Source organism: Limanda limanda, chromosome 6 (assembly GCF_963576545.1).
Source record: "Limanda limanda chromosome 6, fLimLim1.1, whole genome shotgun sequence".
Lineage (NCBI taxonomy): Eukaryota > Metazoa > Chordata > Actinopteri > Pleuronectiformes > Pleuronectidae > Limanda > Limanda limanda.
Window position 1 is genome coordinate 16,417,574 of NC_083641.1, and position 15,561 is coordinate 16,433,134.

Below are 15,561 nucleotides of genomic sequence, written 5' to 3' on the forward strand. Positions count from 1 at the left end.
CATCTTTGTGTACAAGTCTCAACTGGTCATATTTAAGAAGTTCCCACCAGGCATATTTGATATATCATGCACAAGAGAAGTTTTGTGAGGCCATGGTGACATAGATCTTTAACAACTAAAATCGAATCAGTAATTTCCTGAGTCAAAGTGAACATTTGTGCCAAAACTGAGAGGAATCCCTGGAGGCGTTCCTAAACATTCTGCCTCCAATCACTGGCTGACTGGTACTGGTGCCATATTGGAAGAACATTTTAAGTTGGAACATTTTTGGGGCGGGGAGCCATTAATGAACATTCAGCATTAGAGCTTAAGAATAAAAGCAGTCGTGAAATAAATTATCAGTAGTTTCTGTTAAATCACAAAAAATACAATTATTGGTATCAATTAAAGAATTCTGTCTTAATGAGTCAGTGGATGGATATTTAACATTGTTGGAATTGGGAAATTTTAATATCAGGTTCGTATCTTGATAATAGTTTTTATTGGATAAAGTTAATGTTGTTAAAAGTTAAAAGATTATGTTGGGTACAAAATAGAAACTAAATCCATGAAAGACATCATCACACCACACAGAGCATTCATGGTCCAAGTGCTTTATTACAGTGGACATCTACAGAGAGAGATGTGATTTCACAATTTATCAACAAGTAATGCAATTCACCTTATAATATAGATACTGGAGGAATTTTAAATTAAAAGCACTGAAGCAGAAGAAAACACAATGACTAATGAAATCAACTCAAAACACTGCAACACAAAATAAATGAACATTATTTATACGACTATGATTACAAGGTCTGTAGCAGTCTCCTGAGAAACAAACACTGTTTTCTGATGACCAACTGTCTAAATAAAGCATGTTTATTAATCTTTTGGGAATTACACCAGTAAGTATCCAGTATGGTTACTTATTGCAGTTTGTGCGTGTACTTCTCTCCAGGTATTTGTCTCAGCCTTATGACAAACCTGTGGAGAAAAGACAAGTGTTATTAACACACGGCCAAGCATGGTTATTAATGAGATGAACTCTTAAGGTATTGGAGTAAAAGGAATTCCACACTTCACTTACCATTGGAGAACTTGCACTGCTTGAGCACTTCACTGAAGCCTTCACACAGTTTGAAGTCGCTCTGGTTCTGGGCGCACTCGACAAACTGTTTGAGTTCGAAGGAGCAGGCCTGCTGCTCCTGCTGAGGAGGCTGCTGCTGGTACATGGACTGTGGCTGCTGCTGGTACTGGTACTGTGGCTGCTGCTGGTACTGCTGCTGGTACTGCGGCTGCTGCGGCTCCTGAAAGACACGAGGCAGATGATGCAATTGTTCATACATCTTGTGTAAATATGGTATTTTAAGACCAAAAAAAGAATTGAAACAACGTAATATTGATAACATCTGGTTACCTGCTAGCAATTTTAGTTCACAAATAAAAAAATTTCTCCAAAATAAACTTTTTCTCTGTTTGTCTTAACATGCATCTTTTTCTCCTCTGTCACCAAATATCTATACATAGATAAAAAAAACCACCAACAATTACCAGGCTATGAAAAGACTACTGCAGGTAAGAATATGCTGATAGAGCTTTACTGAAAATATGATAACCCAGTTAGGAGGTTGCAAATATCATTATTGTTTAGTATGTAAATACACAGTGAATGTACTTGCATGTTCTGATCTGTGGATTACATCAAATGTTTGTTTCATCAACACTTTGCCCCACACATACAATCTTTAGTACCTGTGACCTACTTACCACGATACAGACACACTAATCTGATGCTAATGCAGCCCTACAACAACAGTGTATTTACCTGGTATGTGACGTCTGGCTTGGCGGACTCGGATTCTCCTCCTCCACCGAAGCCTCCAGTCATCGCGTGGCCGATAGTGTGTCCCACTGCAGAGCCCACTGCCACCCCCGCGGCTGTAGTCGCCATCTGGGCAAACATGCCCGGCTGCCTGGGGGCTGCTGGTGCGCCCACAGCAGAGGCAGGAGCCTGCATTGGAGCTGGAGCATAGGAGGGAGGAGGTGCAGCCCTGGCCATGGGTGGTGGTGATGGTGGTGGTGATGACCTCCTGTGAAAATAACGTTTATTCAGAGGTTTGGTCCAATTGCAATCAACAACTGGAAACTATCTGCATTTACTGACACCATTTTAAATAATTTCTTTGAGTTCTCTGGCTCTGTTCAGACCTGACAGATCCGATCACAGGTGCACTGTGGTAAGTTCGCCTGTTCAGACTTGGCACTAAAATGCTTTTAGTGTTTCTCCTGTCACCAGTTGTGATCCGATCTCACTTACCCGCTCTACATGACCAAAAATCACGTACGTCATTTGTGTTCGCAAAGACAAACAAACGTGTCCGATGTCAATGTTTGTGTGTTGGCGTGAGCAAGAATGACAGAGAGGAGTCGAGAACAGCTTAATGAAACTGGTACAGCTCAGCTGTGAAGACAGGTTTAAAAATGAAAGAATTATTTTAGAATTTAAAAAGTATTCATCATTATGTGCTGGTCAGTGTTAATACTTTGGTCGTGGTTATAAACAAAATAATGTACGGACACCTAAAAACGTTAAAATACTCTGAATCAGTGTGAAACTGTGGCAGGTCACTGACGTCATGCGAGTGGAAAGTCTGTGGCCCAGGACCGGATTTGTGGGGATCGGATCTCAGGACGCTTTGAGGAGAAATTTGGCTGCGTCAGACCTGAACTTAGTAGAGACCACTTGTGATTGGATGACAGAGGACGGATGTTAATACCAAGTCAAAGCCTCTGGTATTTAAATTATTACAAAATTATTAGTCATTTTGTCGATTAAATGTTGTACTTTTAAAAGACACATTTGATTAAAAACACTTTAAGTGAAACAATACAATGAATAATGATGATATATCATGATAAAACAGACGAAAACATCAGCAGATCAGTGTGAAAACTACAGTAGAAGTAGCAGTGTCCCATGGGGTCAGTTGAGGTCACTGATATGAATCTTGCTGCGTTTGGTTTGTTTGGCATTAAAATCATGTTAAAGAACATTGACCTGAGGATGTTGAGACATGAGGACAGAAGGTCACAGGTTCGATGCTCATGTCAGATGATCACATTAAAGATGAAACAAATTTTACACGTTTTATTATTTATACTCTGAAGAAAATCCAAAATGATATCTAGTCGTCTCAATTTACCTGTGGGTTTGTAGGAAACAAATTGGGCAAAGAGTAGTTTATATATTAACAACAAATCAGTGAAGCCTGTTTGATGCGACACAACAGAAAAATGCCGAAAACACCGTGACCTTGAATTTCTAAAAATCTACTGAATGCTTAACACACATTTCAAGACGTGTAAATAGTACAAAATAATCCACAGTTATTCATGTGTTGAATCTCCAGGAGGCTAACATACGGTGCAGTGACGTAGGTAAAGTGGCTAGCCGGTTTTCCAAACCACGAACACGGTCGTTACAACAACTTTAAACCCATAAATGTGGTTTGAATCGGGGTGTTACCTGGCTGGGGGGGCCATCCTGGACGTCCTGCTTCTGCTTCCTCTCGGCATCGTTAGATCTGTTGGTAAAAAGTGTTGCTTTTCAGTCAGATTAAGATTCAGACGCGTTGCTCAGGAGCTGTCAAGCTAACTCGACCTTTGGCTAATCGGGAACTTTCCTTGTGTTACATCAATTGTCTTCCGGGTAACTTATGTGACGGAACCAATGGAGCCGCTTGCTTCATCTTCTTCTCTGGAGTTTAACGGCAGCGTGCATCCACAGTGTTGCACTACCGCCACCCTCAGGCTTTATTCTACCTCGTTATTTAACTATTTGTAATCTGCTTGTCCACTCCACTTATTGTTAAAATAACAAAAATAATAAATAATAATAATAATGGGCCCGAGCACATGCTTTGGTGAGAAAACTGTTTGCTGTCCTGGCTCCTAAATGGTGGAATGAGCTCCCCGTGGACATCCGGCCAGCAGAAAGCTTACACATTTTAAAACTAACCATTTAGTAACACATTAATGGCATTTACTTATAGCACTTTGTAGTTTTGCTTCTTTTTTAAGAAATCTTACTTTCTTGATTCTTGTTGTTCTGGGTTTGTACCTATAGTTTGTACCCTTGTGGTTGAATGCACTTAGTGTCAGCTAAATAAAATGTAATGTAATGTTATGTAATTTGAGGGCTTTAATTTGTTGTTGAATGTTTTGATCCTTTGATGCTCCTCGGGCACAATCCCACTAACAACCAAACAGACCCAGATAAGAAAGATGACCTCCTTCATGGAGGCAATAGCAAAATTCCAATAAACTTGTGTTTTGTATGTTCAGGTATCCAGAATTAAATAGACCTCATTATATAAATGTGCAAAGCCAACATATTTTATTCTTTGATAAACAGAACAAAAATATATTTTTATATACCAGTACATTACAGCAATGACAAGCTCTTTTAGAAATGTACATGTCAGGTATGTTTATGTGTTATAACAAAAAGTATACACACATTTATAACTATAAAATGAAGTCCCATGTGGCGATCCACGGCCACATTTTGTTTGAAGTATTTAAATAAAGAAAAATGATCACTTATTCCTTAATTTGAACTAAAGAGAAAGACATGTTACAGGTTTTTCCCTTTCTTTTCTGGAAATTTACGCCGATGATGGTGTCCACCTCCTCGACCCCCCCGGTTCCCTTTCGCGCTTCGCTCTCCCCACACTGGCATAGGCGGCTCAATTTCCCCCGGTCGTCCTCCTCTGTCGGGTACACTGCCCATCCGTATCTAGTAAGACCAAAGAAATATATTAGAAACCATCTGCATTCAGAGCTGAACACACCTTCAATCATACTCTCGGACTTGGTGTTTAGGTGTTTACAGTTGTACCTTGTACACGGCAGTGCTTTTTCCAGCCTTGATCGGCTCAATGAAGGACTGATCCTCTCTGGCAGCAAGCAGACGAGACAGAGACACTTGGGAGGAGTGGGCGAGGGACTCGAGAGGAGGCACCGAGGCAAGCGCTTCTCTGCGCTCCTGTAAATAAAGCACTGATTGAACTGGGCTGTGTGATTTTATCATGACACACAGTGATGCATCGTGTCGTCAGATTTTGACCAGAGCTGAAACAAGAATCTGAGGAGTTGAAAAAAATTACTATTCTAGAAGGACACTCAGAGAAAGCTTTCATCCACCAAGCCTAACACCATATCTCAAATTGTTAAAGAAAGGGAAAATCTATTCTTGGATCTGGGCCTTACGCTGGATTCGCAAAAGAAATGTATTAGGTTCTTCCCTGAACCATATCACAACCCTCCACCCTGTAGTTTTAGCTTAATCCTGCTAAAAAAAACAAATGCAGATGAAAAACTAACCTCCTTGGAGGAGGTAATTATATACAATTAGTTATCACACTTTATTCATAAGATTCTTTAAAAAAAACGATTTTAGCTCAAATTTATTAAGTTTTTGTTATATATATATATATATATATATATATATATATATATATATATATATATATATATATATATATATATATATATTTCAGTTTGGATGGACATTGTGGCTAAAAGTGACAAGAGGCAAGTGTAACAGGTGCAGGGACTTAACATTCCTACCTTTTGGTTGTCTCCCCATCCAAAGGACTCAAGTGTGACCTGAAAGCGTTTGGTCATCATATGCCAGCGACACTGATAATCCTTGGACATGACCTGACCGATCTTTTTAACTTGAACCTTAAAACAGAACAGAAAATAAGGTTGAGATGCGGATTTTACGATTGAATATGAGAACAGCTCTGAAAACGTACCCACTGCTCTGAGCGGAGGTTGGTGTTAAGCAGAGGCTCCATCATGGCTCCACATGGTAGACGAGCGAGTCTGGACTCCACCTGCAATAACACGCCAACATATTAAGCTTTTACAATGATCACAACTTACACAAAACTCTTTCTCTCTGTTATCAGCCTTACTTCAGTCAACACATCCTCATATTGGGAAGAGGCGTCCATGTTAAGTGCATGCAACACTAATATCCACTCCGCCTGCATCTCAGCCTTCCTCCTCTCTTTGTCAGAGCAATCTTCGTCTTCATGGCTGTGATCTACAACTCGCTGCTCTTTTTCAGACTCGTCTCCTGTTGTCTTCTCCTCAGGATGTGATTCCTGACGCTTAATCATGTGAGCTGCTTGCAGTTCTGATACAAGGAATTCTAAAGGATGAAGCAATAATACACCCTTCATTTAAAAGGGATGTGCAGTTAATGTATAGATCCATAGGCACTGAAATCATCCGGTATTATTATAAACAAAGAATTTTGCTGCAGAAGCAAGTGGACGTATATATTGCTCACTTCTCACCAGTGACTTTGTTGAGGACACTTGGATCCAGCACCTCTGACATCAGCACGGTGAGAGGAGAGAACATGTCTGATAGTAAAGTTCTCAGCTCGCCCACCAGCAACACATTGCCTGTTCCAACTGAGTCTTAAAAAAAAGAAAGATGAGCACATTATGTTTAAATAGTGCTAGCTTTTTAGAGTTGAAATGATCAGTCAAATAATCGATTAGTAAATTAATGGAACATGAATTCTGTGATTTTTGAATAAATAATGTTTTGTTTGGCACTTTTGGTCCAAAAACTAATTTGAAGACCTTTTAAATTACTTGGACTTTGGGCAGTTGGTAGGAAAAAAGCAAAATGAATATGTTCTCTTAGATTCAATTCAATGGACGAAATGACTAATCGATTAATGGAGAAAATAATAATCTGCTAGTTGCACTTCTAATTAAAAACATACAGCAGGAACGAACCAACAAAAAAGAAAATATAAGAAAAATGCATCTTAAGTAAAAGGGCATAAGATATTAAAACCTTATCAACACCCCAGACTTGTAGACACAGTTGTAACAGATCTCAGCTGATCTGCCAGTTTGACTCAGAGCAAAGGAGATTATAAATTAATTGAATGTATTATTCTATTCTCAGAGTGTCTTTTTGTGTTTCATCCTCTTACTACTAAATATTAAACACCTTCACTAGATCAGGGGTTCCCAAACTTTTCAGCCTGCGACCCCCAGAATAACGGTGCCAGAGACTGGGGACCCCCAACGACACTGGAGGTGGTTTATAATGTTGCGCACAGCCACGCACATGCACTGTGCGTGCGTGCGTGCATTCTTGTGCATGTCTGCTCAGATAGCCTCTCCTTCTCCGCTAGCCTGTCCTGTTCCTGTGGCCTCCTCGATTTGTTTGGTATTAACCAACGTTTCATTGTGACTGTCAATAATTTTCAGCTGCTTTCAAAAAGAGTTTTGGCCAGCTATCGTGTGACTGGTGCTGCTGTAAATTGAACTGTCGCTAACCTGTGTCGTAAGGGAAATGTGCTATTATGGGCTATATATGGGCTATTTTATTTAGTGACTCTTATTTTGAAGAGGGGTTTTACCGGAAGGATGTGCTGTACTAAACAGCTGCTATGTCTCCTGTGTCTTCTTTAGGCTGAGGCTTTATTCAATACAACAACTAAACGCTCGGCTACAATTGCATGATTTTATTCTAATATCAACTCATATATATATATTAAACAACATTTTTTTTTTTTTTTTTTTTATAAAAAAATTTAATTATTGTATTTTCTTTTGGAATGCATTTCGCGACCCCGCCCCTGTGTCTCGCGACCCCCACTTTGGGAACCCCTGCACTAGATGATGATTTTTATTCTGTCAGTAAAGCGACCCCCTGCTGATCAGTGTGCGGCCCCTCACTAAGCAGACACAGCTCTATAATGAAGTCTGGGTCTGGGTCTCACCCAAGAGGCAGGCAGCTGCTCGGGCCCCAGGCTGACAGACTTCACTCCACAGAGGGTTTTAATGTTTTTTATTATGTACTTAGGTCACTTTAATTTGAAATTAAAAACACGTGTACACTTCCTACCCTTCGTTGGTGTAAGATTATTTAGAACATAAAGTTTGAGGGGCCCCCCTGGGACTCTCTGACTCTAGGACCGGCCCTGCTCACCCCTCAGCTCCGGACAGACCCTCCTCAGCTCTGCAGACAACCAGCTGAGCAGCGGGCACGGGAGCTCGTCACACTCACACCGGGTCCGGCAGCTGCTGCCCGGGTACCTGAGCAGGAAGTAGAGCCGCCAGGTGAGAGACAGGTGAGAGACAGGTGGGAGACATGTGGGGTAGGTGGGGTCAGAATAATGAGAGCTTTCCTTGACGTAACTTACCCTGAAGCTTTAATGGCGGAAACTGTCCCCCCGCTTCTCTCCATTGTGTCTGTGAAAGTCACGTAAACACCTGCAGCTGTAAATCAACTCCACACAAACAAACACACCTTCACACAGTCTATGGTTCAAAGGTGTTTACCAACTGCACTTCCTCTATGCTGCTTTTTACAGGGGCTGTTGGCGGGACGCACATCGCTCCCTGAAGGCCGGAGTGTGCACTGCACGTTTGGTAAAAAATATATACATCTAAAAATTCTGAAATCACTTGAAATCAATAGTAAAACACAGTTCAAATTTGTTAGAAAATATAAATGCTTTGAAAGAAATATTAAAAACTGAAAATAAAAGTGGTTTGACACAAGACTTTTAGCAAATAAATTAGTAAAAATTATAAATAAAAATAATATATATAAAATATTGTATTATTCTGGGATTGTACCCTCATGGTTGAAAGACGCTTTGGATAAAAGCTAAATGAAATGTAAGAACAAACCATTCAAAGAAAACATCTGTTTAATTGGTAAGGAAATATTGAATTTTATACAAAATAGACTGCCAACCGTTTACTTAATCTTAACATTCAGTTTTGAAATAAATCAATGAAATTACACGAATAAAAACTGCAAGATTTTGAATAATGTTTTTGAGTTTTACTTTATTTTCAGAAGCTATAAATTGACGTTCATAGAAAGTGTGTGATATAATCTGTCATTCTACTTTCATCTGCCCCCCCTCCCCCCCCTCCCTAAACACCTGGACAAACATGGCTGACCCCTTCCCCATAACGTTTATACATCTACTTTACAATAACCACTCGACCTTAAGAGACAAACCGATCATTATTTTTGCCAAATTCTTCAAATGAAACTGTACTCGAGAGGAGACAGTCAGTGCAGTTGTGATGTATCACATATTTGTATCCACTAGAAGCCGCTAGAGCTCTGTGATGAGAAGATGGACTGTGGTGTTTTAATAAGATCAACTCAAATAACTGACATATCAAATGTGGAAGCAGAAAGTAGACTTACTTAAGTGCATCTCTTAAGTGTAACGTTAAGTATTCCTGCACTACTGTCTATTATGATAATGATACGATGTAACTTCCTGATATCTCCCAGGCCTATGTACAGTATGTCTTATTCTTTCTTCACCTCAGGTTAGTCAGCCTGATTAAAGCCAGTGGACAAACATTAGCTACTCTAATAAAGTCTTTGTTTAATTCCTCCTTTACAGCAATAAGTTTTTACATGAAAATGTATCAACCTGGGACCAAAGAACAAATTTCTTTCCTTTTCCTTTTCAACATTTATACCCACTCAGAAGGATCGACCCTGGCAATGTTGGCACCCTAGGCGAGATTTCAAATTGGCGCCCCCCAACATACACACGCAAACTGTCATGCATCCACAATAACTTTTGGACTGTATACAGATGCAGACACAGGCAGACAAAATTGTAAGCTATAAAAACAATAAAAATATATAACAAAAAATATAAAGAGTCTGAAATCAGCTGTACTGATAGCATATCATGTCATGTCGACAAAATAAACATTAATGATGTGTTGTGCAATAATGGTTAGGAATGATACCATAAGCTAGTGTGCCTTTAGGCGTTCAATAAATTTGGTTATCAAAAATAGAAAAATAAAACATTAATATATAAAATATTAATATTAAATCATAACTTTAGTTTGACTAAGTTCTCGCGGGGCACCACCCTTCATAGAAGGGAAAAGATAGCCAATTTATTGATTAAGATCAGTCTCATTTAGATCTAGTTCAATTAGAAATCTTAATATTTACTATTAAAGACTATATAATGAACAGTTAAGGTTTATAGAGTTCTTGACAGTGTAGAGGTTGGCAAACTTCACTTATGCAACATTAATGACAGGACAAGGTTAAAAGAAAGCATTTATTATAAACATAATAAGTATAAAACACCAATTACTAAACAATATACTAACTAATAAAGATGTGTGTGTGTGTGGGTGTGTGTGTGTGTGTGTGTGTGTGTGTGTGTGAGGGTCTCTCTGGTGGCTAACAAAGAGAGTCACACCTTCCTGTAATCTTTTAAGATCTCTAAGCTAGCAGGCCCCCCCCCCTCCTTCTGGTCGGGGGACGTAGCTAAGTAGGTGAAGAGATATGCGGGGTCTGTGAGAATGCTAATCAGAAAATGGCAGGGTCTGTGTTGAGCCCGACTTACATTAACCTTGATTTAACTTGTAACACAATATCACCACATATATCAAACTTATAAACACCACACAGAATCAAATAAACAGTCTTGCTTAGCCTAGTAAAATTATTAAGCCCAGATTATGTTACCAGTCCAAGGACAGGGAGAAAGTTGCTGTGCAGTTCGGGTAGCAGTTCTGGCTTTTGAAGTCTCTGGTTCGTGTGGTCTCTGCTTCCGCGGTTCTGTTGAGCTGTGCAGTTCAGTTGCTTATTGAAGCCGTAGTTCTTACCTGCAGGACATCGAGTCGCTGCAAGGAGTTTAGAAGAAGCTTGAGATGCGTGGAGGTTTTCTTGAGAAGATGAGCTGGAAGCTCGACCTTTGACCTCCAGTTGTTGGAAAGAGAATATTTGAGCTGGAGGAATCCGGTTCCTCCACTCGCCGATGCAGGAGGAAAGGCCAGCGGCCTGCTGTCCTCAGTGGTGGTCGGTGGAGAAGAGCGCTGCTGGAGCAGCCTTTGGCCCTCCGAGGGGTTGGAGAAAAAGGAAGACTTTGGGGGAGCCTTGATCTTTTATAGACCCGGTTGCCCCTTGGTCATGGGACCAGACTGACCAATTGGAGTTGACCCTGGTAGATATTCGCACCTATGTGCGAAGATGCTGAAACAAAGGGGACATGTTGCCTCCTGGGAGTTTGAGTTATTTGACCTTCTCAGGACAAAGAGAACATGTTGCACTCTGGGAGATTGAGTATTCTCCAGCCCATGCGGCTTGTCAGGACAAAGGACATGTGCTTTCAGGTTTTTACTTCGAATACAGGCCTGAAAGAGAGACCTGCCTTTTTGCATAAAAACCATGTCCCAACAGATGTCCACAATCGGGGTGATTCTTACCTCTTTATTGTTCTTTCTTCTCCTCCTCTACTTTGCGGTGCTTTCTGAATTGTGCACCTGATAATTTAATCTTTTTTTGATTCATCTTTGACATCCAGGAGGATGTTTTAGATGCTGGCTTGCCCGTCCACAGAGCCACGGATGGTGACATCAGAAAATGAGTAGGTTTTTATACTTCTCTTTGTATGCATCATGCTGCTATGAGGAACTGTTGTGAGGTTGTTGTTGTCAAGGTTTGTTTTTCTCTTTTTGTGCATCCAGCGGCGTCGAGTGGAACGGCATATGCCAATAAAACCTCCACACATTTATCAAGGAAATGTCACCAGCATTATTGATAATTAGAAACACAACAGGAAATTAAAAGTAGAATGAAATGTTTCTAGAATATCTAGAGGTTGACGGGTAATTTTCTGTTGGTCGACTTATCAATTCATTTATTAAAAGCTCATTTTCCCCTGCTACTAAGTCTATAGGGTTTTTATATTGTGTTTTATTTACATTGTATATATTGGTTTATTTTTGTCGTGCACTGATTGCTGGTTGTACATCAAATTGCCCTTGAAGGATAATAAAGATTTTATTTTATGGACAGCTTTAGTTAATCACAAGCTGCACAGACCAAGCAAGAGCAGCAGAGGAACCCAGCAGCCAGCAGGGGGCAGCCTCAAGACATCACATAGAAACAAGCAGCAGCAGACTGTGATTCTTGTAAGGCGTCAGAAGACAAGTTTGGAAACTACTGGGTTATTCTCTAACAATAGGTTTTTAAAGCATGTTAAATCCTCCAGTATCTAAAATCCAAAAATATCGAAGTAACTTTTAAGTAAGGTAGTAAAGTAGAAAATATTTTTTCTGAAGTGTTTATAAAAACCAGCATAGAATGACACGGACACACACAAGATAATTTGTCCATCTTCTTATTGTGCTTAGTTCCTCACGGCACTCAGCAGGCGGTTTGGTCTAGTCCAGACATGGGCAAAGTATGGCCCGCGGGCCATATACGGCCCGTTGGGCTTTTTAATCCGGCCCGCCGAACTTGTCCAAATAATAAAAAAAAAAAAAAAAAAAAAAAATTAAATAAAAAAAGTAAAAAAATTGATTTTTTATTTTTTATTTTTTTTTTAAACTAACAATTTAGTAGCTCTTAAATGGCACGTACTTATAGCACTTTGTAGTTTTGGTTTATTTAGGAAGATATTGTACTTTCTTGATTCTTGTTATTCTGGGTTTGAACCCTCGGGGTTGAATGCACTTATTGTAAGTCACTTTGGATAAAAGCGTCAGCTAAATATAAAATTCCCGGGAGCGTGGTGTGTAGGGCTTGAAAAGGCGCATGATCTCCCTTCACTTTTTAGCTTTGCCCTGTGAGCTCTTCTGTAAAATGAGAGGATCAAGGAAACGAAAAGTGCACAATGAGTTCCGAGTGTTTAACACAGAGTCGACAACAAAATACTTTTTCACTGAAGTCCAATCGAAGGCTGTTTGTCTGATATGCCGAGAAACTGTCACAGTTTTCATGGAGTACAACATCAGCCCTCACTTTGCTACGAAGCATGCTAACTACGCTAGCAAGCAGTCAACGCAAGAACGGGTGGCTGAAGCTTTTTTATATTTAATTTGAAATGGTTATGGTTCATTTTTGTTTTAAAATGTTCATATTAGATATTGTGCAATGAATAGCTGGCCCCTGCCACTCAGCACTCTCACAGGTCTTGCTGATGCAGGCAGTGCAGCTCACACACACACACATACACACACACACACACACACTCACAGATGGTGTTATGTGGAGTATTGTGGTTGTTAGGGAGCCGTGGCAGCTCTTGATTTAAAGCATCGATCAGGCTTTTATGGCTGCTGGCTCTGCTTGGGTACAGCACATCTCCTGCCGCAGCTCTCACGAGAAAAAACCTTGAATTCAAGCGGCACCATCACACTTGGAAAGCTAAGTGAACTTGTTCTCTGTGATCTTGCTCAGTAGAAGAAGATGGGTTTATAAGTTATAAGTGGAGAAACCATTTGAATTTGATCTTTTGTGTCTTGTGCAGCCTCCTTATGCGTAACAGGGCTCGTCCTCTGATGTCTGCTTCATTAACTCCGTCTGATTGTGTGGTTGTGGCTGACTCCAAAAGGCCTCCCCTCCTCTGTGTGCACTGTTTGACCACATGCGGACTGCACAGCGGGCGGCATGTGAGACACCTCGTCACGCTTACGGCACAAGCCCCTCCATCAGTGGCCCGTAAACCCGACAGGAACAATGGAGACAATGGCAGCGAGGCGTGCTCAGCCCTGACGTACAGTGCTTCGAAGTTTGCTTGGTCCCTGCCGCCATATGTACAGGAGCTTTGGCTTTCCTGACAACAAAAGCTTCGGCGTGCGTCAGGATGCCTCGTCTTTTATTCCCCTGACACTAGCCCCTGCTGCATCAAACCTTGTGGGTGCTGACCTTTGACCTCTGGCAAGCAGCCAGACAAAGCAAGCAGTGAGTCCCCCTGTTTGACACTTGCTGGATGAAGGAGAATGAGTAACACAATAACGTCTTGATGTCCTAACTGGAGCCAAAAGTGCATCCACTAAATACAGGCCTGCAGGGAGAGAACAATCGAATCTGATTTTAAATTGTATTATAATTATAGAGATTTGTTGTGATTTTGATATCAAAAGGGTCTTCTCCATCTAAATCTACTGTGATTCAATGCTGTGGGGAAATAAACATGACATTTAATTTTTATAGACTTTTCTTTAGCTAGTTCTAGTTTGTTGTAGTCCTGTGATTAATTTATTACCTTAACTAATTGTCTATTTTGATATTCCCTTAGCTGCTGCATAAATCTAATTTACCCTTTGGTGGGACTACTAAAGGTTTATCATAGGCCATAGTATACAACATATATCCATCTTATAGTCTAAAATGTCTGAAACTTTTCTGTGATAAAATATTAAATCTTTAATACAATGTTAAGATGGTAATCAGGATACATTTTCCTATGTAAAAATATAAATAAAGTATTAAGGAGAGGTGAAAGGCAATAAGAGAAAATATGTATGATTATTTGTCTTTAAAATAGATAAATATTGTTAAACAAGCAGAATACAAACAGTAAAGAAAGTCGATTGTTTATTATAACAAGACAAAATGCCCCCACCCTCAAGCAAAACATCACATTGTGGCAGGACAAGGAAAGGCAGAGACGTAGGTACTGCTTACTGTTGTTTAATCAGTAGTCAGGAAGAACAGGCACATGTTCCCCATACGGGAAGTATATATAGCTACAGACTTTACATTTCCCATCGACCCACTGGGTGAGAGGACACACCCATGAGTGCACGCCACACAGCCCCCCCCCGAACACCCAGAGGGAAAAATACAAAATGGGACAAAAGTCAGTACCTCTCAGGGGGTTTAACGAGGCGACCATAACGGCTACGCCGATCCCCGTCCGCAAACGCAGGGGTGAAACAAGCAGAAGGGACATCATTTACAACAGACACAGGATCAGGAGGCACAACTGGAGAAAACAACACAGGGGTCTTAGAAGGGGGGCGACCACGACGGGGAACCCGGGCCGGTAGCACCTCTTCGCCGGCCAACAGATGAGCTGGCTTAAGTCTGTCTAACGAAACACGCTCCCTGCGCCCGCCCATGTCCAGAATGAAACTTTTAGAACCCGCCTCTAACACCCTAAACGGGCCGTCATACGGGGGCTGGAGGGGAAACCGGTGAGCATCGTGACGCACGAAAACAAACTGAGCGGTCGCGAGATCCGTTGGCACGAAAGACCGAGGAGAAAAATGATGCACGGGCACCGGTGCACAAGCGGACTGTGACGCAGGACGCGGAAAGGGGGCCGAGCTGTGAGGCAGAAACTCCCCTGGGATGCGGAGCGGCTGACCGAGCACCAACTCTGCAGGCGAGGCATCCAGGTCAGCCTTAGGAGCCGAGCGCAACCCGAGCATCACCCACGGCAACCGATCCAACCAGTTTGCATCTGAGAGCGCAGCCCGCAATGACGCCTTAAGCGACCGGTGAAAACGTTCACACAAACCGTTAGCCTGGGGGTGGTAGGCAGTGGTACGGTGAACCTGTGTGCCCAAAGACTTTGCTAGCGCCGACCAGAGCTCCGAAATGAACTGCGGGCCTCTGTCAGAGGTGATATCAGACGGTGCACCAAAACGTGAGACCCAAGCTGAAAGAAAAGCGCGTGCCACGTCCGCAGATGTCGTGGAAGACAGAGGAACCGCCTCTGGCCACCTAGTGGTCCGA

The 15,561-nt window shown here is 41.3% G+C and overlaps 2 protein-coding genes across 2 annotated transcripts; both read right to left on the bottom strand.

The window, feature by feature from the left end:
- Positions 1-577: 577 nt before the first annotated feature.
- Positions 578-3,676, bottom strand: chchd2 (coiled-coil-helix-coiled-coil-helix domain containing 2). Its single transcript, XM_061073053.1, has 4 exons — positions 3,509-3,676; positions 1,808-2,072; positions 1,070-1,289; positions 578-966 (listed from the first exon to the last, which is right to left on the bottom strand). Exons 1-4 carry the CDS (start codon positions 3,556-3,558, stop codon positions 956-958), a joined length of 546 nt encoding a protein of 181 aa, XP_060929036.1. The 5' UTR covers positions 3,559-3,676; the 3' UTR covers positions 578-955.
- Positions 3,677-4,361: 685 nt separating this feature from the next.
- im:7138535 (uncharacterized protein LOC797998 homolog) lies at positions 4,362-8,355 on the bottom strand. Its single transcript, XM_061073240.1, has 8 exons — positions 8,228-8,355; positions 8,014-8,120; positions 6,354-6,479; positions 5,967-6,205; positions 5,805-5,885; positions 5,614-5,730; positions 4,883-5,029; positions 4,362-4,780 (listed from the first exon to the last, which is right to left on the bottom strand). The coding sequence occupies exons 1-8, from the start codon at positions 8,269-8,271 to the stop codon at positions 4,619-4,621; spliced, it is 1,023 nt and encodes a 340-aa protein (XP_060929223.1). The 5' UTR covers positions 8,272-8,355; the 3' UTR covers positions 4,362-4,618.
- Between the last annotated feature and the right edge of the window lie 7,206 nt (positions 8,356-15,561).

Excerpts from the sequence above, each read along its gene's own strand:
- chchd2 (XM_061073053.1), bottom strand. The coding sequence starts at position 3,558 with ATGCCGAGAGGAAGCAGAAGCAGGACGTCCAGGATGGCCCCCCCAGCC. Across the intron at positions 2,073-3,508 it reads AGGATGGCCCCCCCAGCCAG|GAGGTCATCACCACCACCAT; the intron begins GTAACACCCCGA and ends TTATTTTCACAG. Across the intron at positions 1,290-1,807 it reads AGCCAGACGTCACATACCAG|GAGCCGCAGCAGCCGCAGTA; the intron begins GTAAATACACTG and ends CGTGTCTTTCAG.
- im:7138535 (XM_061073240.1), bottom strand. The coding sequence starts at position 8,271 with ATGGAGAGAAGCGGGGGGACAGTTTCCGCCATTAAAGCTTCAGG. Across the intron at positions 6,206-6,353 it reads TGTCCTCAACAAAGTCACTG|AATTCCTTGTATCAGAACTG; the intron begins GTGAGAAGTGAG and ends TTCATCCTTTAG. Across the intron at positions 5,886-5,966 it reads ATGAGGATGTGTTGACTGAA|GTGGAGTCCAGACTCGCTCG; the intron begins GTAAGGCTGATA and ends GTGTTATTGCAG.